Raw genomic sequence first — 21,587 nt, 5'->3', positions numbered from 1 at the left:
GTAGGGAAGTTGAGAATCAAATATCGAAATGCCTCTGTGGTTGGTTCTCAAATGCTATCAAATTTTGGTAGTAATTGTTAGAATATATTGCTGAATCTAATCACACATGGCTTAGTACTGATTTGGTTCATACTGGTTTTGATGTGAATTGTGGCTCTAGGTTTTGATCTTATTTTTCAGTTAGTGCTTGAAGGATGGTGGATAATCTTTCATTATATTCAGATATATCCATATAATATCCTTGGCTTTGCTGGGTTTACATGAGTGTTACTAAGAGTTTACCTCAGTGTTGGTAACCTCGAATTTAATACTTAAAAGAATTGTGGAAGTGCTTTGAACTGGAAGATGATACACAGGTTTCCTGCACAGCTCTGCCAATGCACCGAAGTTCTGAATGACCATATGCTTGGTGTTAGTTTGGGGTTCTGTCTGAGGAGAGTTATAGGGTAGTTTCAGTGACAGTTTGAAAAAAGGACAATTATACTGAAAGAGTGAGCTATTTAAATGTAATTGGAGGAAGCACCTAACAGGAACATGTAAATGTTGTGCTTGCATCCACCAAACAACAGAGAAGTAACTTGCACTTTCTGTCTCTCTGTACTGTTGTCTGTGAAGCCTCAGATTAATCAGTTTGATCAGTCACTGGAAAGAACAAGTTAAAAAACACAGCAGGCAGGTTTCTGAAAGCCCTGTCCTCTTTTCCTCAGAGAAGTCACTAGCCATTGCACATGCTGGGAAAAGAATATAAATCCTGTGCCTACCGAAATAACAGTTCCCACAGTCTAGGATTAACACAAGTTTGGTGGGGGGCAGTTGGTATGATGAAATTACTATGCACTAGTTAGGTAATTAGGAGGTTTTCCTTCTCCATCTGATGTTTATTAGTGTGAGAGGGTTATTTATCTTTCTCATAGCAGTTTATGACTCCCTGTGATAATGTCACAATTTTGTTTTAAAGGTGATATGACCTCAGGACACGTTTTTGCCCAGTTTCTTCAAATACCTGTCAGAGCTAACTTTTAGCATGGTCACTGCTTAATTACTATAACATCCTTGATTAATTCTGCGGTGCCACTGGTGAACTCTGAAGTGAGTGCTTACTGAAGTGAGTCAAGGAAATTTAGGAGCTACTAGCACTAAGGTTCACTGATAGGCAAGATTTTTAGAAATTTTTCAAAAATCTTACGGGTCATATGAGTGTTCTGGCAAAGCCTTTCAGTTAAAATGGCTTTTAATTATATTTTGGGGAAGGCTTATGTGTATCTGGGTTTTTTTTAGAAACAAGTGCCACATTAAGCAGCATCTGCCCTCAAGCCCCAGCTGCTTGTTTCTGCCCTTTACTCATTGCCCTCTCTTTTAGCCAATCCAGCTATTTCTGTGGCACAAGATAAACTGTATTCAGGAAAGAATTTAAAATTACTTTTGTTCCTTTTTTCTGCTGCTGTTCAAATTATATCAATTTGATAATGTGTTATTCTCCTGTCTCCACTAGTGAAGAAGGTAGTAAGGCATTGAGGACTGGCAAATTGGGTAGGAAATTGAGAGAAGGAATAGGAGCTATATAATCTGTTTTAGGTACCAAAACAAACGTGTGTGATTTTTTTACCCTTGTCAGCCAAGAGCTGCATGGTTACTCATCTTCCTAGCTGAAATCTATAAAACCATTATGCATTTTTCAGACTTTTTACATGCTTTGCCAATAAACTGTTGTTAGTCCGTCCCTCTCCCTGCTCTCAAACAGATTCTGTCTAAATTATTTTCTTGAAGCTTTTCCAGGGAGTTCATTGTTAAAGATTTACAAGTACTGAATGAGGCTCTCCGCTGTCTTATAGAGGATATTTTTCGCAAGTAAATTGACACATTCACTTCTAAAGGGCATTCAGTTAAACAATTACATGCAAACATCCTCTGTCTCCCTGCGTTTTAGCCTGACTCAAGACACTAATTCATTCTCATCTCTTTTAAACTGCCTTCAGAAAGACAGGGAAATGAATGTATTCAGAGCAAAAATAAAAATACTACAGAATGTCCTCAGATTCCTCAGAAGTGGGCCAGGACATTAGATTTTAGGGCTGGTTTTAAGTTTACAGAAAGTTTGCAGTACACATATTCATTGCTCAGGAAGCCTATTTCTAGTGAATGCTGAACTGGAAATTCACTTTCATGGAATACATGGAATAATTTTTTCTCAGAAAAAACCTGAGAAATGGGAATGTGATTCCTAAAATATAGCCAAGGAGATTATTCCCTTTTCTATTCCCTTAATGTTTGTATGAAGAGAGAAGTAATGAGAAACATGAATAGAGGGCTGGGGGAGGAGAAAGGCAGCAGACTTCCATCCTGTAGACAAAAATTATTGACAGACTTATCAGCTGTACTGTATAAATTCTTGCAGTAGTTACCAATGACTTAAATCAATAACACTGCAATGTAATCTAATAACTGTACAATATTTCCTTCCCACCTTGCCTTTTTTCTTCCGCAAGCTAGAAAACATGTCTTTTCCTATGAAAAAAATACTGGCTTGAGTAATCATATATGAAGTTAATAATGTGCTTTATTCTGCTGCTCTGCAGGGTTTCCTATACAGATGAATGACTCCGATCACTCGCTGTTTCAGCATTCATTTCAAGGATGCATGCAGTTTATTCACGTGGATGATCAGCTGGTGGATTTGCACGCAGTGGAGCAAGGCCAGCTGGGAAGCTTCGCCAATGTCACCATTGACATGTGTGCCATTATTGACAGGTAAGTTGTTGAGTCATCTCTGATACTCTATGTCCTGCATATTCTGAAATTATACAGTTAGAGAGAAAAGGTTGTTCTGATACTGTCAGTGGTTGTGTCACAGCAGTCCTACCTTTTTAGCAGTGGGAACTATACTTAGATGATAGTGGTGATGCCTTTAAGTTGTAGATTGTGCAGAGGAGAAGGTGAAAAGCTCTTGTAGGTCAAATTCAGCTCACAGGTCAATAGTACAGCTGCTTTGAATAGAGGGAACTCTCACAAAAAGTCACAGATTTTCTCTATTTCTTACATGACTTATGGGGATCTTTTTGCAAGTGGAAGGTCTGCTTCCTGGCTTCAGTGCCTTCTGGCTTCGCTGAATTCTTCAGAGAACTGAAATAGGTCCACATGTATGCACAACTGTGCATGTAATAAATGCTCAAACTTTATTAAAATAATGCTTAAGTCATGGTGTTTTTTGTTTTTTTCCAAACTGAGTAATTCAGAATTATGGTAGGCTTTTGCTTTTGCTGAAAAGCCCTACCTTTTCAACCACTTATCTGTGTTAATATCAGTTGCTCCTTATTAAGTGTTTCTTCTTTGTCAGTAAAAAAGAAAACACTAGGAGAGAGAAGGAAAGAGCAAGTAGCCCAACTCCTGAATGCAGGCAATTTGGCTCATCATGAGAATTACCTACATATTAAATCCATTGCAAGTCTGCTGGAAAGCTGAAAATGGCTTTTTTTTTAATTCTGCTTTGAAAGAAGCATAGATTACAAGAACCTAGAACCCCAGAATAATCCAGGTAGCAAATAGTCACAGGGATTCTTGTGGTCCAAGCACTGCTCAATGCAGGTCCAACTTCAAAGCTATGTCAAGTTGTTCAGGGCCAAGGACCAGTCAAGTTTGAGTATCTCCAAGGAAGGAGATTCCACTGGCTGAGTGACTCTGGATATCGTCAGAAAATATCTGAATTGTTATGGTAAAGAAATTAATGTACTTTTAATTTCCTACTTTAAGTTAAAGGAATCTCAATGAGAGAAATGCTACTGTGAAAAAATGAAATATGGCATTCTGCTATGGTCTTGCAAAATGCTTTCCCTTCCTCAAATGTAAACATCAGATTTCAGTAAATAAGTTGTGGTGGGTTCATCATGGCCAGCAGCCAGACACCCACCCAACCTTTGACTCAATCCCCTGTCCCAGGAGATAGGGAGAAAAATAGAAGGAAGGCAAAAAGATTTGTGGATTAAGATGTCCATTTAATAAGAGAAGCAAAACCTGCATACACAAGTAAAGCAAAAAGAAGCATTTGTTCAGTACTTAGATCAGCAGGGAGATGTCCAGCTGCTTCTTGAGAAACAGGGCCTCAGCACATATAATGGCTGTTTGGGAAAAGAAACTCCATAACCCTAAACATCCTCCCTTCCTCCTCCATTCCCTGAGTTTTTACTGCTGAGTGTGACGTTGTGTAGTGTGGGATACTCCTATGATCAGTTTGGGTCAGCTGTCCCAGCTGTGTCCCCTTCTAACCTCTTGCCCACCCCCATCCCCCTGGCCTTTGTGGGGGAGGGTGTGGAGAGAAAGCCTTCACACTGTGCAAGCCCTGGTCAGCAGCAGCCGAAGCAGTGGTGTGTTACCGACACCGCTTTAGCCAGCACTGAGGGGCACAGCACCATACAGGCTGCTGTGAAGATTAACTCAGTAACTTTATCCCAGCCAGACCCAGTATACTTACATATAGGAATATATATGTAAAAATATACTATTATAATAAATCAAGGTAATAATGATGATGATGATGATAATCATCATCATCATCAATAATGTCAGTGTGAAGGAGGATGCTTTGTGGCGTACTAGTGAGTTGTTCTGGCATGTCAGGCTCCTTTAGATTGCAGCTTCTCATGGACCTGTAGAGGGCTGAAGTCATAGTGGAAAGAGGCAGTGAAGAGCTGCTGTCATAGGGAAGAAGTTTGTTCGCTCTGTCTCCTCACATACAACTGAAATTAGACTTCCTGTGGTTCGCAGTTGGTACATTGAATTGCTTAGTTTTATTTTGAATATTTGTTTTCAGAAATGTAAACTGCCTTGGAAGAAAGGATGTGAAGATACATCTAATTAAGTCTCTGCTTTTTCCCCAGTGGATAAATCTAAGCTTATCTGACAGTTTGTATTGATCCCACTTATGTCAGTGTCGATTAGAAATAATTCCATCATCATAGTGAAGTTAATCAGAATTAGGCTTTCACAATGTATTACAATGTAATTACAATTAACTGACAATCTAAGTTAATTAGAATTGGAGCTTTACAGTGCAATTTTGAAAAATGGGATTTAAAGCTTCCTGTATGTCAGGCGGCTTACTTTTGAAGTGAATGTCTTATAGATGTTACTCTTTATAAGGTATTTATTTTTATAACATATGATAATATATATTCACATATTTCATACATCATAATTCCATATGCCATATTATATTAAATGCCTATTACTATATTAAAATATTATTATGCTTTATATCTTTAATATTTATTTTATATTAGATTTATCTGATATAGTTCATAGATATAGAACTATAAACAACGGTGGTTTATATATGTTTATGTATGTATGTTTCTTTAGATAATAAACATATTCTCACTCTGTTTCTCTCTTCTGCCACCATGGACTCTGATATCCTCATTATATAAATTAAACCTATATGTCTTACATCTATGCTTTCTAAGCACTGGAAGATTTTGTTGCAAGCAGAGTAACAATTGTATAATGATAAGGCATTAGAATAGTGTCCAAATAATTTTCTTAGAGTTGGCTTTGTTTTTTTTAAGGATTAAGGATTGAGGTGTAATCTAGTTCGTTGTTTTCCCATGATCAAGTTTATTTCTTTCTAGTTTGCACTTTAAAACAAATCCTTTGACTAAGAAGTAATAATAACAAGCTTTTGATCTGACTGGATTTTCATGGCTGTCTTACTAACATCTGCAAATAAGAGTTTACAAGCACTTCTGTTACAATATGCCACTATATTTAACATTTTTATGTGGCTTTCTTTTAAAGGATCCAATATGTGATATATGTTAGCTTAATTTCATTTCCTTTGAAATGGGAAGGTACTTGTGGCCATGATACCGGGATCCTCCTGCTTTTTTTTTATCTTGTTTGGCTCTGATTCATAAAGGCTTTGGTCATCATCAACACGGAAATTGCTTTCATAGTCACACTTCAGTGAAGACCCCCACTGGGCAAAAAGATAAGCTGTCACATTGAATTATTCTTACTGCAGACTTCAGCCATTTGGTTGGGAGGAAAAAATGTGAAGTTGTAAGTAGTGGCATTTTTCATCATTAGCCAGAGTGGATAGCAAGGAAAGGACAGTTCTCTCTATGAGAACATTACGAAAGATACTGAGGGTGGTGAGTTCTCATGTTGCACTTGCCTGGAGGTAACTGCTTCCAAAGTCCCAGGCTCTGCCAGGATAAACAACTGCCCCATATGGAAAGGGTTTCTGAGTTTTGGTTCCGGTATTTTTTAAGACATTAGAAGAATGGTCATGCTAGAGTATTGCACTTGTACTTGAGAGACAAAGGTGTTGAATCAGTGTCTTCTTACTTTCAGTCTTCCTCTCCTCACATGAACATTTTGCTATTGCAAAGACTACAAGATGAGATCTTATTAAAAGGGAACAGCAAAGCTAAGGAACGTTCTCTTTTTACCAGTGGCAAAATAGTGTAAATGCATGTAATTCCATGCAGATATGTTTATATCAATTACAGGCAGTTAAAATGCTACTGAGAAAAAATAATAATCCCTTTTTCTGTATCTTAATTAACTTTAATATTATTAGCAATGGAAGTTGCATTGTTGTCACAGTGATCAACATGCTGTACTGCTTGTGACAGCACAGGTCTCTCTACACCTCCTTTAACTTATCATTAACAAACTAACGTTGTTACAGTCCAGATGATACAGTTGTACTTTAGGATTTTAGCATGGGACATTCAAAAGGAATTATTACAACTAATTTATCCCAGCAGTGTCAGAGAATTCTGAAGCTTGTCTGACGTTATTGTGGCTAGAATTATGGATTTTAATCACAAAATCACAATAAGAAGATACTAAAATTGTTCCAAAATCTAGTGTCCAATCTGTCATTGCAGATTAGGCAGAACATATGCCAATTTCAATGAAAATCTCTGTGTATCATAAAAGGTGAAATGACAGAAGTGGGGGAAAAAACGCAGTACCAAGAATTTTAATTTAGCTGCTTCTAGTGTTTTATGAATGTGTAAATTGTGTGATTGCCTTTGTAATACAGTGAGATGAATTAGATGCCAATTTTTGATAATAATTTCACATTAAAGGATTCATGTAAGTAATCAGATATGTGCAGCAGAACATTTCTGGGTGATTATCGCTTACCTGCTGTGGTGGTACACTCTGTATGACAGCCAGCATTCAGCTTTAATCCCACACAGCCACACGCTCTAGACTATGTGATCGCCAATCAAAATTTGAAATAAATCATTTAAATAACAAAACACAGTAAGCATATCGGTGCATGAAAATGGCCATAATGTAACTGGCAGCAAGACAGAATTTCTTTGGAATTTAAAATCATCATTGCAAGTAGTCTTACAATTCTTCACTTCTGGCTCTTTGCATGAACTTCAGGCTTCTGGCCTTCCTCTCTGTTCTCTCCCTTCCTCTGCCAGTTCAGTGGTGAGGCAGACAGTGAGGAATAAGACATCATCCTGTAGTACGCTCATAAGAAGCATAAGATATACTAATATCCAGACTGGAAGGAAAAACCTGCTTTACAGTTGAGTTGTTCCCAAGACAAATTCACAAAAAGGAAGTAAAATAGGACTGGGGAAGAGCTGAAACCATACCATGACTTCAACCTGCAGACGCTCCTGGCCGTATGGCTGGAAGCCACTTCCTACATGTGTGCTCTCCCTCTGCTGGCCCTCTCATATTTATTTATTTATTTTTTAACTATGAAAAAAATGCCTATTCTCTCACTTTTTAAAAGAATAAAAAAAATAAAGAGGAAAACACTGTAAAAATAGGGGAAAAGGAGGCAGGAAAAAAGGAGACACACTAACAAATTGAATTAATTGGGTTTTCCATTGTGTTCATATACATTCTCCCTTGCATGCAGCTGGAAAAATTTGGATAATTTGCAAAACTTAACAGAGAATGAGTCCAATGAGAACTAAAATATAAGTTGTTTTAGAGATAAGATACTGATATAAAAATAGTTGCTTGACTGAAGAAGTCTATGCATCACTTTGATATACACAAGAAACTGGCTGGACATTCCTGCTGTCATTAGTTTAGAAGTGAGCTCCCCAAGACAGCAACACAAAAAATGAAGATGATGCTGATTAGATCATGGAAGTTTCCACACAAAAAAACAGCACCAAGGGATGGAGTAGGACTGAATGGACAGAAGGCAGAAAACATGTGAAGTTCCCTGTGTGAAACAGTAGGACCAATGACCCAGATTGTTAAAGAACTAAATAGTGTAATCAGTAGCTGTCTAAGCAAGTTAGGATAGTTTCAAATCCAGATGATTTGAACACTATTTTATTTTTATGCTTTTGACATACTGATTTTTTTGAGATGGTGGTGGGCATACTTCTAAAACTCTTTAAAGTCACTTTGTGGGTTACATATCATCCTATATCTGTATGTGTAAACATTTTAAAATCTCCAAAATCCTTATTTGTTATCTTCTATTTAATCCTAGATAAACTCTGAAAAGGGGGGGAGGGGGGGGGGGAATCTTCTTTCATTTTAACACCATTAAATATTAATCCATCTTTCTATTATGAAAAATGTATGCCACTGAAATAATTTTCTAAAGCAAGTGGATTATTTCTTCATATTATATACTTGTTCTTGCTAACATAAAAGCTAAGATAGTAAACATTTAGGTATATTTCTGAGGGGCAGTAGTATGTAAAACAGAGCCTGGACAATCTGACAGCCAACAGGGGTGCTGGCTAGGCTGCAGGGATGGTCCCTACCACGGCCCGAGAGAGGAGGAACAGCCCAGGGTCTGTCGTTGGGAGCCCAGAGGCAGAGAAGGCATCAGGGACGCCCAGCAGCTGTGCCCCGTGCATGGCCACCAAGGGCAGGGACAGCGCCCCGGGCCTGCTGGGCACAGGGGCTGCCTCAGTACTGGCACTCAAAGACCTTCCTCCCAGGGGTACTGGGCAGGGTATGGGGTGGTGCCTGGAGACCCTGTCACCCCAGTGTCAACCCTGTTTCACAGCGCAGACACACGGCAACGCAGCAGTCACAGTGCCCCGGGGGAGTATAAAAGGAGCATCCTCCAGAACTGGCCTGGCACCAGCCTGAAGACACCCGAGAGGAAGGCCTGGAGGGGCCGGTGGGATTCCCTGGGGGCTGAGGGAGGAAGGCTGGAGCCTGGACGAGGCTGCTAGCAGGGCCACATTCAAAGCTCATCTGAGGTCTGGAAATCCTTCTCAGCTGGACAGCCATGGCAACACCAAGGGAATGCCTTCTTGAGGAGCGCTGCAGAGCTCACCATCCTTGTTCCTCATGAAGCCGGGGGCAGTGGCCGTGAGTTATGGGATGCAGAGATATTGCCAGGGGTCCCAGAGCTTTGGAGCACCCACTGGTGCCCTGCCAGGCACAGGAAGGATTCTTGTCCCCCCAGGTCGATCAGGCCAGGGGTGTTTGGTCACTCTTGGAAGCCCCTGAGGTGGCTCCGGGCTGAGGGAGAAGAGGGCTGGGGCATCTCCCGGGAGGCGTGCCCGGCCCGTGGGACGAGGAGGCCGGTCCCGCTCACGTGCTCAGGGAACAGCCGATCTCGCCAGCGCTGCCTGGGGTCAGGAAGGAATTTTCCCCCGGGGCACATTGGCACTGGCCCCCGGGGGTTTTTTGCCTTCCTCTGCAGCACTGAGCGCGACCACTTGTCAGGGCTCCTGCGGTCCCTCGGGCCAGGTCACCGCCTGCTGCTGGTGCCCCACGAAGGTGGCCTCTCGTGCCCCGCAGCTGGGGGGAGGAAGGCTTTTTTTCCCCCGCGGTGGGCGAGCAAGTGTCCCTGCCCGGGGTTTTTTGCCTGCCTCTGCAGCACCCAGCAGGGCCCCTGGCCAGGGCTCCTTTGGGCCATTCTGGCCAGGTGCCTGCTGCTGGTGCCCCACGAAGGTGGCCTCGTGCCCCGCATGCGGGGGGAGGAAGCTTTCGAGGCTCCCAGGGGGCCCCCAGCGTGGCCCCCGCGGGTTGCTGCTTTTCCTCGGTAGCACTGAGCACAGCCCCTGGCCAGGGCTCCTCGGGGCCCTTTCGGCCAGGTTCTTGCCCGCTGCCCTCGCACCCCCGAGGCACCCCCGTGCCCTGGCGCTCTGGCTCTCTTGCCCATCGCAAGCCTTGGCAGGAGCCAGCTCTGCTCTGCCCTCGGCTCCCTTTGCCCTGGGCTTCTGCCTGGTGCCAAACAGCCTCCGCTTGGCCGGGCTCCAGGCTCGCTGCCCCATCAGGAGCTGCCACTTTCCGGCTCTCCCCATGTGCAAGGCAAGCGCAGGGCAGGCATGAGAGCGCTTTCCATGCATCCCTGGCCAAGAAGAACAGCAGCAGAGCTCATATGCAAATGAAAAAAGTGTGCTTTTCATCGATATGGGCCATACTTTTTAAAATACCCCATGGCACCTCAGATCACCACCTTTTTCCTCTTTTGTGCGTGGTCGGTCCTGGGGCTCATTCATGAAGCTCTCACTCTTCAGCAAGCAGGCACTGCTTGGCCTGTGTCCCTGCTGCTCCTCTCTGTGGCTCTGTGCCTTTCCCATGCCAGGCTGCAAGGGATGGGTTTTCCAGCTGAACTGAGGGATGCACCAGCCTGCTCCTGGCTACACATGTGCGTTGTCTCAGTGCTTGTGAGCATTGGCTCTGTATCAGAATCAGAAGAATAAAATCCTGTTCCTACTTGTAACCTTTCAGATTTGTGCCCTTAAAAGTGTTTATGGAGCCAAGAAATCCCTGGCTTTTCAGGCAAATAACAGTCTTACTGTTATTCAACTCATGGTGAGAGCAAGGAATGGAATGGGAGTAGACTAGTTGTGTTGTAAGGTACCTACAACAGCCATCTCATTGAACTGCCTGATGACTTCAGGGCTGACTCGATGGAAAGTATGGTCTTAAGGGCATTATCCAAATGCTTCTTAATCACTGAAAGGCATGGGGTAATGTCCATCTGGCCAGGAAGACTGGTCCAGGGTCTGACCACCCTCTTTGTAAAAATTTTTTTCTAACGTCAAATCCAGCCCTCTCTTGACAGACACAGCTTTGAGCCATTCCCAGGCATCCTGGCACTGCGTACCAGGGGGAACAGCTCAGCACCTCCTTCTCCATGTCCCTTCCTCAGGCAGCTGTAGAGATCACCGAGGTCACCCCACAGCTGCCTTCTCTCCAAACTAGACAAACCTACGGTCCTCAAACATGCCTGAGAGGCCATGCTGTCCAGCCCCTTTCCCAGCTCTGTTGCCCTTCTTGGGATGCATTCACACACCTTAATATTCTTTTTGGAATGGTGGTCTTCAGTTTACAGGATTGCATTCCCATTCTGTGATCCCCCACCACATGGGATCGCCATTAGAACAGCCACAGTGTATTATGTCTGGATGTGCTATTTGTGCATGAATTTGCCTTGCGGAGTACTTTGCAAAAAGGAAAGCTTGGCCTTAAAATGCATGGGGTACCTATTAATTTTCAATTTTAACTCTAAACATAGATTTCAGCTTCTAAATTCCATGTAATTTAGAATCCTTGATACTTAGACTTTTTCCTAAAAGCCCTCTGCACAGAGGGCACTCCTGGAAAGGGAACGCATCTCTAGCCTTCCTCTGCCTGCTGATCTATCAGATCCATGCTTGGACACGTTCCAAGGGGCCTGTCTTAACCCATTGAACTTGCATCAGGATGTTGAGATTCTTTTGCCAAATAGAAGTAGTCTGGCAGCTTTCTGCACATATTGCATCAGTTGTGCAAAGTAATTACCAAATGCCTGCTAGAAGATTGTTTTTCATGGATTCTTTTATTAATGTAAAAATCCCAAACAATGTAGTTCCTTTCCTTTGTGTCTGAATAACTTCAGCAGTATAGTCAAGAGCTGAACAGTTCTTCCCCGGATGAATTATCATGCCTGGAAGAAGTGCATGATCGCACATTCCCATTCTGTGCTCATCACAGGTAACTGTAATCCCTGAGCCGACATGGGAGACTGTGCAGTTGATTCAGAGGCATATGAGATTGACTGACGATCAAACCCTCTTACTCTTCTTTATTCCTAACAACTCCTGTGTGAGTGACCCTTAGATATGGCTGGGAAAACTTTATTTTTCCACCCTTGCATTGTCAAATCTGATGACCTGCTTTAGCCAGCATGGCTGTGAGTCAGTGTGTTGCTCAGGAACATGCTGGAAGCTCCACATTATGGATTTTCATGTTCAGTGCATTCTAGAGGAGGGATTGATACTTTAGAGGCACACATCTATCTACATTTACTAATCTGACAAGATTAGTAGGGCAATAATTGGAAGAAAATTTGTCAAGTGGCAAACTTTTAAAATCTTATTTAGATGTTACAAGCTGTTTTGGCAGAATCTCAGCTTTTTTGCTATCTGCTGCCACATCACTGATATAGGAACAGGTTAGTCAAATGGAGTAATTTATAGTTTATGAATGTCATGACCAAAAGCTTTATGTGGAAATTCATTGCTTGTTTTTAATTAGATGTATTAGTTTACTCAGGGGACTTGCTTGAATGTGCAGCTTATATTACATTCTTGCTTCATTATTGTTTTATACTTACCCTCCTGTTGGGAAGATGTGAGCACTTAGCAGATATCTACAAAGCTTGGTCTTAGACATGAAATTTCAACTCTCACAAGACTAGATGCTAAATATTGACCTGATCCTGTAATAACATTGTTGAAACAATAACTCTCTGGTTACTCAGCTGAGTTTTGAAGCCAAACGGCTTTGATGACTGTCTCAAGTTGTTCTTCACTTAGTGCTTTTCATCAGTTCATAACTGAAAAAGATAGTATGTATGCAGATTGCTTATTTTTATGTGATTAAAATAAAATTAAAATTTTATGTGATTAAAATACTTTCTCCTGAATGAACAGTGCTATTCTTAATGAAGTGATCACTATAGGATGATTCCCAAAAAAACCAAAAATGGTTTGTCATATCAATTTTAAAGTTTACTGAAATTTTAACCAGTGCAAAAAATCATGACGTTGTTTCAAGAACATTTCATGTCCCTACTATCACTTTTAGCCTTCAAATAAGACTAAAATTGCATCATCCTCTCACTTGCATTTATGTTTTTTAAATATGAGTATCTCTAATATTAATATTATTCATTCTGCTGTTTTCACCCCTGTTAAAAGAAAATGGATAATCAGAATCCAAACAAATAAACTGTCTCTGTATCCCTTTTTATTTGATTATATGCTATAATTAATAGGCATGCTAATAATACTTGGTAGATATGATGTAATGTTATAGCAAGTAGTTATCACATAGGCTTTAAATATTTTTCAGAAACTAGAAGAAAAACAGTTGTAGACATTTCTTGGTGTGCAGTACAACTATGATTATGACCAGTTTTAAGACTGCAGCTCTGAATTTGTAATCAGGTATCAAGCTGTGAGTAAATTCAACCAGTTAATTAGAAGTATATGCATCTAAAACTGGAGGACAGCCAATCCTGATGGATTACTAGAATTTCCACTGGATCTGTTACAAAGAGGTGTTGTTAAAACCACAGAAAGCCCATTTCATAATCTGGCAATAGCTTGCTATAGTAATGATTTTGACCAAAAACCTGTCTTAGTAAAACATTAGGTCCATCTCTTGGTCATACAGGCAAGCAATAAATTCTCCATAATAAGTAGTTTGTCTTGTACATAACACTGCTACAAATAAGGACTGTTAGCTATTTGTGGATGGGATTTGACTTTTAGCAGAAATTGGTTTGCTGTAGAGTTCCTGCTGGATTTACATTCTTCCTTTCTTTTTCAGGAGTCATTAGAACTTTAAAACTAGTATATTAAACTCACACAGAATATTCATATGGGTGAGAGTCTAAAGAAATTGAGTTATAAGTCTAATAGGGTAGAAGTAGTCTTGTAATAGTTATAGGTTGCTCTTTAAAGCTTGGAAAAAATGTGATTAACTATGAAATCACTGGAAATCAATAGCAATACTGCTAATAATACCTAGTTACATGCTTTAGACTTAATATTGTCTCTGTATCTCTCAGCTTCCTTTTCTCAAAAAGAAGTGCTTATGTTATTGTGTCTGAATTTCTGCTAGTAGTAAGTCTTTGCTAATGATTAGACTCTTTGAAAAAATTACTGCCTATCCATTGAGGAAGGTATTATTCATGTTCAATCTCATATTTCTCCCAGAATCTGATTTTACTGCTCTTTTGCAGAATAAGAGTACTGCCTAATAATGAAACAAATATGATCAAATCTATTTCTACTACTAGCATATTGATCAGAACAGATTCACCTTACCTGTTTTACGCTTTTCTGTAGCCAGCAATATTAACATTTCTGAGGATCCCAGTATTTCTGTTTTTTATCACAACATCTTCCTTTAAAGAAAATGCAGCTAGAGAAAGACTAAGGCCTAGATTCTGTACAGGATTTACATGTACTAATGCTCACTAACCTGTGTGGCTCTGCCTGTGGGAATGGGATGCACAGTTGAGTGAGGGTCTTGAATTGTGTGCAGCATAAATAAGTAAACCTAAGCATCAAAGAGCAGGACTAACCACAGCCAAAATACTGAGAGAGGTATTGAAAAGATTTAGTTCAGAAACGTATGGCCTAGAAATACCTCCAATGAGAACATACACATCTGTAGTAATGAAGGGAGAACTTAATGTATAGTCCCTGCTTCCAACGGTGCTTGTGTATTTTCCCCAACAACAGAATGCATCTATTAACACCATACTTAGGCACACGATATGATTAGCTGGTGGACACAGAAGGGTTTGACAGCAGGCTAAGTGAAGAGAGGCTTGGTTTTTCCATTGCTTCCTATGGAAACTTTAGGTGGGGAAGCAGCCAGATGGTGTTTTTCTGTATAACTTTCACGGTAGGCACATAAACAGTTTTGGGATCACATGGTGGTTGACAAAGATGACACATAAACTTTAAGGTTGAACAAGGATTTGAACTCTGCCTTTCCAGTTCCAAACTTGTTTTCTAGTACAGTCAACCTTCCTTTCCACATTCTGTTAAATAGATTTGAAGCTATTGTACAAAAAGTTTGTGATTATGATTCTGCACTTCAGTATTTGTGAGTCTGCAGATTTCTGTTGTGCATCAAATTAAAGGCAGGTGGCAATTCTTGATGAGAAATTGAGTTAAAACCTAACCAGATTTCTTCTGAGAAATTGGAAAGAATAAAATTCCTTGGAGGAATGTATGTCAGATGCCACTTGCTTAATCCTTGATATCTTCCTGGAAGAATAGTTTAAATGAACTAATACGATCCTGTAGTTTTTGGTAAACAGATCTTCATTCATTCCCTGTAAATGCCACCAATAGATTAGATTATATTAGCTGTTTTTAAAGAGGAGAGTACCGAAAGGAAATGAATATTGAATAGAGATCTAGATTAGCAGATACAAATAGCATTGGTTTTCAGAAGAAGGAAAAAAAATCTGTGCAGAAAATGTGTTCTATTTTTCCTGTTATAATACAAAAAATTATTAAGTACACATAAGGAGAGGTCTTACCTGAGTGATCCAAAAGAAAATAATTAAAAAAATATTTTTACTAGCCCTGTTAATTCAGAGGAATTCTTAGTGAAACAATTCCTTATTTATAATGGTAGAATAAATGTATTTGAAATTTACTGTTTCTAAAACTTTTCAGGCTGTGAAGTATATCTATCACAAAAAAAGCACCGTAGTTGTAATTATTTCCGCACACACGCCCCAACCCGCCCCCCCCCCCCGCCCTTCCCCCCCCCAAAACAGAGGTTTTACATCAATCCTATACTTGTATGTTTGCCACAGAATTTTCACCGGCACTTAGTTCTTCCATTTTCTGCTTAATAAAATTCACAGTTTTGGTGAAGAAGATTAAGTTCTGTGAAAGACACTTATAAAACATCACAGTAATGAAAAAATGGTGAAAACATGCTTATTAGGATTATGGTTTGTACTGTTGAATTAGACCTCTAAAATTAAGCCAGCTGGATTTTGAAGAACCAGCAAAATGGCCCATTATATTATTATGAGAGACTAATTCAGACATTTTTTTAAATGTCATCATAAATAAAACTATATTAAGTAATGTACATAGTGAAAGCTCTAAACAAGGGTCTTTATTAGAAGATTCTCAGTGAAGCCAGAGCTGGTGTGATTGTTTAGCACCTCTGAAGTTCCCCCCATGTGCTTTTTTGTTTCACTGGGGGTCCAAGCATGGCCTTCAGCCATACCTGTGTTGACAACCAACTGGGTAATCAATTTTTCAGCAGAAGCAGCAGCATAGCATGCAAGGCTCCTCAGCTCCCTCTTTCCCTCTCCGTTGTGGTGGGACGAATAGGTTCCAGTTCTGTCTCAGAGTACTTTACGTATCCAGACAGAAATGTCTGTCTCTTCAGGCTCTATTAATTGCCTATGTAGTTGTCCTTTGTTAGCTGCCTAATAAATTGTCCTCTCAGGAAAATGTAGAAACCATGCAGAAGTATCTTACAGGCCAGCTTCTGCCCGCAGGCTGTGAGTTGGGCTTTGCTGAAGTTGGTACCCTACACTACCTGCACACCCATTTTTTCCACGTTTGGCATATCTATTCAATAAATTGTGTCAGTGTAAACTAGCCAAAGCAGAAGGAAAACCAAGGAAACCTATGTGGACTGTTGGTTTTTAGGTTTAGGACAAGGGAGAAAGACAGCCTATCACGATAACGGTCTGGTTCCTAGGAAAAGCATATATATGATGCCTGTGCATTTTACATTGGCAGCAGTTTGGGGGTTTCTTTTCAGCAGAAAATTCAATCATTCATTCATTCCCTTTTAGAAACAGTGCTGGTGAATAAGAAACTCAGTGTTCCGGTGTCAATTAAATACAACTTTTTTTCTGCTGGGTGGGGGGGAAGAAGAGATTTCAAATCCATAGTGTAAGTCAGTGCTTAGACGTGAAAAACATTGCGTGTTTGTAATTGTGCCTAGGATTTGAAAGCCTTTGCAATTGCCTGCAAGGGCCCTTAGGTCAAGAATTTAAACTGAACTGACATGACATAACAAAAGGAGACATTTTCTCTAAGGTATCATAGACTTCAGACCTATAGAGATATCTTTTGTGCCTTGAAAAAAAATCCGATACTTTTGTCTTGAAAAGATAATTGTTGCATGTACATTTGTTGCATTTATCTGTCGCCACGCATTTAGCCAATAACATCTCTATTTTTCTGTCATTGTGATACATTTCATTGTTAAGACAGACTTGTTAGAGGGCAGCAGTTACTATGACTTCAGGGGTTTTTTTGGCACCTAATAGTTGGTCTATCAATCAGAATTGATTAAATCTAGGGGAAAGAATACAACAGTTTTCATTGGTCCTTATAATTTTTCATGTCACAACATTGTGATTGTTGTGATCAATCTGTATGACACTGTATGGATTTCTTATAATCAATGTTAGGAGCTGTTGTAGATCATTGTTCAAAGAGTGATTCAAACAAGTCGGTAGAAGGATTTTTTTGATTGATTTATATCAGTCCATCCTTATTCTCATATAGATTTACATAGCAGTCATTTCTAAGGCAACATTGTGAAATGCTATTCAGAAATATTGACTTAACTGTGATCGATAGATTAACTACTGCTTGCTATACTGTGATTGCAGGGGAAATGTTTTGGAGGGTTTTTTTTAAGAAGAACTGGTGCATTATATGAAATATAATGTCTTTTGGGTTTCAGAGTTCAAATCATTAAATAGCTCCCATTGTATTATGTGGGGAGTTATCATTTAAAGGGAAGAATTACTTGCATTTTGAAACACTATGCAAAATTTTCTTCTCTTTGTTCATTTTCAGGTAGTTAATGAAATTAGTACTAAATAAAGAGATTGACTCATAAGTGATATGAAACTTGATAGATAACTCTAAGGAAAGTCCTTCAATGTGATTCTCATTTTACTCAGCCTCACAGTTTTGAAAGGCTAATTTTTCACTTAAGATGTTTGCTTCCTGTATAATGATGTTACTGACCCATCCTCCTGTATTTCTATTAAAAGCTGAATACCTTTCAGATCAAATTCCTAAACCTTACGAGGTTCAAAAGTTGTATAGACATTTTACAGCTGATGGTGCTTGTCAGTGTGTACGCATGCACAGGACAGTCTTTGATGGACCCTATCTATGAACTTCCTTTTCTGCAAATCAAAGCTGGAAATTCACTGTCAGTTTTAGTGAGGGTAGCTATTATTTTCACCAGTCTTTCCACTTTTCTACTAAAGGAAGGATACCAAGCTACAGAGATTTCTGCAGGAAAAAAGAAATCCAACTCCTAACATGTTTCTCTCCACTTCAGCATGAAAGGCAGTATCTGTTCTTTTTCTCTTATGTATCTGGAGAGATTGATCTGCCTTTTCAATACCACAATTTCTGCAGTTTTTACGGTACTATACATCTTAGTTCTACCTGACTGTTCCTTTGCAGTTGCTCACTAAACTCCAGCAACAGACTCAGTGCTATTACACAAGCTGACCTCAAAATCATTAGCTCCATGAAGAAAATTACGTCTTGCTCAGACTCAGATTCAACACTGTTCATCGTAGAACGTACTGATGCTCCTTTCTCCTTCACCCTCTCTGAAGGTCTAGTTACCTTTTTAAATTATATTTTGTGCTAATACTATGATGATATCTCTGTTCCATGGTATTGTGCCCTTTGTATGAAATTTACTCATCTGAAGCATCGCTCAAGGGACTATCAAGTATAATTTTTGGTATTTTATTAATATCCAGTTGTTTGATTCAAGTCCTCTGAGAACAGCAACAAGTCTTTAAACATACTCACTTTCCTCTGGGGGCTTCTTGTTTTCACTCAAGATCAGTCATAATATCAAAAGCTAACTACTCCAATGTTTGATCAAAAAACCTTTTATGACACATTTGTTTTGTGCATTTAGTATCGACAGCATGGACTTGCCATCCTAATTTTTCATATTTAGTATTGCATTGGTGGTTTTCAGCATGTTCCAAGTGATTAATGCTTCACTGGCCTTAAGACAATTATTCAGAAAATGGCAGAAAATAAATTATGACTATTTCTCTTTGTAACTCAGTCTCCTTCATCTGCTTACACAGTACCAACCTCGTGTATATTATTTATGCAGTCTTACTTTAGTTGTTCTGAAAGCCTTTTTTTTACTGTTCTTACCTCCTAGAAATGCCTTTATATCTGTCTTATTGACTCTATCCTCTTTTCAAATTTTACAGAATATATTCTTCTCCGTTTCTCATGACAATGTTTTTCTCTCTCTGCTATTGTTTGTTATTTGACTGTGTAACTATTATTTATCTCAGTGGTGCATTTCATAATGCAGTTTGTATGAAATGTGCTCTGCAAAGTGTAGTTGCATTGTACTGCCTCATAAAAGTACACAGTAGTTGTCTTTGAACAGTATAATTACGTTTTGAAAGAAGTAAAGTTCCTGATTTGATATAAGTGTATAATGCTACTGTTTGATGTTAGAAATACATTTGAACACACAGAATTTTGTCCTTGAATAATGTGCTTTCTCCTTTTTTTAATACTACCAGTCACCTTCATGTATTATTTAAACCTAACTGATGTATACATATGGGTTCATTTATTTTATTCTACCGAAGTACAAGCAGTAAAAGAAAATACAGTTACCAATCACTGTAATGTGAAATACTTTTTAAAAAGTCTGTGTCTCTGTTGAAATACGTGATTTATTATCCTAAAATATGAAAGAAAGAAAGTAAAAGAAAAAGAGAGTTGGTAATGAAGGAGTTGAGGAATGTGTAGAACTTTTTAAAGTTAAGTGTTTAAAGGCATAACAAGCTGGATTGGAACCAGTAAGCAATGCTTACCACAGGGTTTGAGAAGCTTAAAAGGTGCTTTGTCTTGTCTAGGCAGTAATGCTACTGGTATGGTGGCGTTTACCGTCTTTGCTCTAGAAAGTGACAGTGGATTGCAGCTATAGAAATCTCAGGTCAGGATGAACAGTAAATTGACTTCAAAAATAGGAAACTAGATTTTTAAACTGGACAGACATATAAGCCATAGCTGTTTGAACAGTTTAAGCACAAGCAAAATCCTTGAGGCAGAGGGTAGAGGGTTTCACATGGCAAAGAGAAAGGGCTTTCTGCAAAAGGGCTTTCTGCATCAGTGATGCCTGTATGATCAATTGCTGTTTCTTTAAAGGGGTAGAGGGGAGGGAAGCTAAATCATGGTCCTGGCCCTCTACTCCACTCTTAAGCTATAAAACAGGGAGAAAGATGCTTTATATAGAACACATTGTAATTTGGTGCGTGTCTAAAATGGCCTATGTAAGTCCATGTTGTTCCTGTTATAGTTTTAACTGGACAGACCACATGGACAAATTGTGAGGTCTATATCAAAGAAGAAAGCCCTTAGGACCTCTAATCCTGGTATTTGATGATAAGAAACTTACCTTTTTTTCTGGAAAGACCCATATAGATCAACTTCTGTCTTTCTTGAGAGTAGGTGATTGCTGGCAGGGGCTACAAATCATTTTCTCTGTCGTGTTGAATGTGCTTCTAACTGCTGGTTTCACTATATGAACAGAGGTCATAGAGTATTCATTTTCAGCTCCTGTGGGAATCAATTCTAAATTCTTTTATTCTATGGTAAATAGACTTTAGACAAATGGTATGCCTGGGTCAGTAAGGTTTTAAAAGGAATGGCTTTTAATCAAAGAGCAGACAGAAAGGCCAGAAATACTATGAAATGAACTTTATAAAATGATACCATGTTTTTGCCTCCAGAATAATTGGCAGAACTGAAAATAAAAGAATACTGATATGTCAGAACTTTTACATGATACATACTTATCATGATTCTTACAAAGGCATTTCACAAATACTAAATTTAAAGGAAATGTTAATAGAAATACAGAAACCATTACGTTTAGGCTATGCATCTATTTTTTTTACGGTCCCAGGTACTTTATCACATTATTCAACAGGAGCTCAAATATTAGTGTCAGCTTGAGCTTATGTTCATCTTCATAGCTTACTTCTATCTTGGTGTTAAGAAGACACAAAAAACGTATTTTGACAGATACTGATTATGCAGTCCACTTATCCTCTGGGTCATTATTTTCCTCTCATACTCTGATTATTTAGGCCTTTTACTATTAATTCCCTTGAACTATAGTGGTATAATTCATAAAGTCACACAAAATGCTGTCTGCTAGAGTGTACTGATGATACTATTATCGAAAAAATTGTGATGGGAGTCTGTCATAGCAGTATGCACAGATATCTTCATGCAATCTTTGAATAAACCAAAAAAATTTAATAAGGTGAAAAGTAACCTACCTGCCATCAGTACTTTTTAGTGCATGGTACTTTTGCACATAGGACAATTACTCTTTCATTTATCTTGCAAGTTGTGAGAACTGTGACTGATTCACTAACAGCAAGTACTTTGATATCCAGCAGTGCATTAGGATGTACATGCTCTGCTATAGACCTTTCTGTCTTTGTTCCTAAGGTTTTAAGTCTGGACCTTTGTAAACCTGAGCAGGGATACTAATAATTGAGGACTTTGCTTTTGCTAAATTTTCCAAAACATATCTCCTTAGAT

The 21,587-nt window shown here is 39.3% G+C and overlaps 1 protein-coding gene across 2 annotated transcripts in view; it reads left to right on the top strand.

Annotated features, from left to right (window-relative positions):
• Positions 1 to 21,587, top strand: part of CNTNAP2 (contactin associated protein 2) — a 1,159,974-nt gene that overhangs the window by 689,582 nt on the left and 448,805 nt on the right. For both annotated transcript variants that reach the window (XM_056337119.1, XM_056337120.1), the window contains one exon: positions 2,577 to 2,748. In XM_056337119.1, the coding sequence (XP_056193094.1) occupies positions 2,577 to 2,748 (172 nt within the window). The remainder of the gene's footprint in view (positions 1 to 2,576; positions 2,749 to 21,587) is intronic.

This window comes from Falco biarmicus, chromosome 4, assembly GCF_023638135.1.
Source record: "Falco biarmicus isolate bFalBia1 chromosome 4, bFalBia1.pri, whole genome shotgun sequence".
Classification (NCBI taxonomy): Eukaryota; Metazoa; Chordata; class Aves; order Falconiformes; family Falconidae; genus Falco; species Falco biarmicus.
The sequence above is the reverse complement of the archived record's forward strand: the minus strand, read 5'-3'. Positions and strand labels throughout refer to the sequence as shown.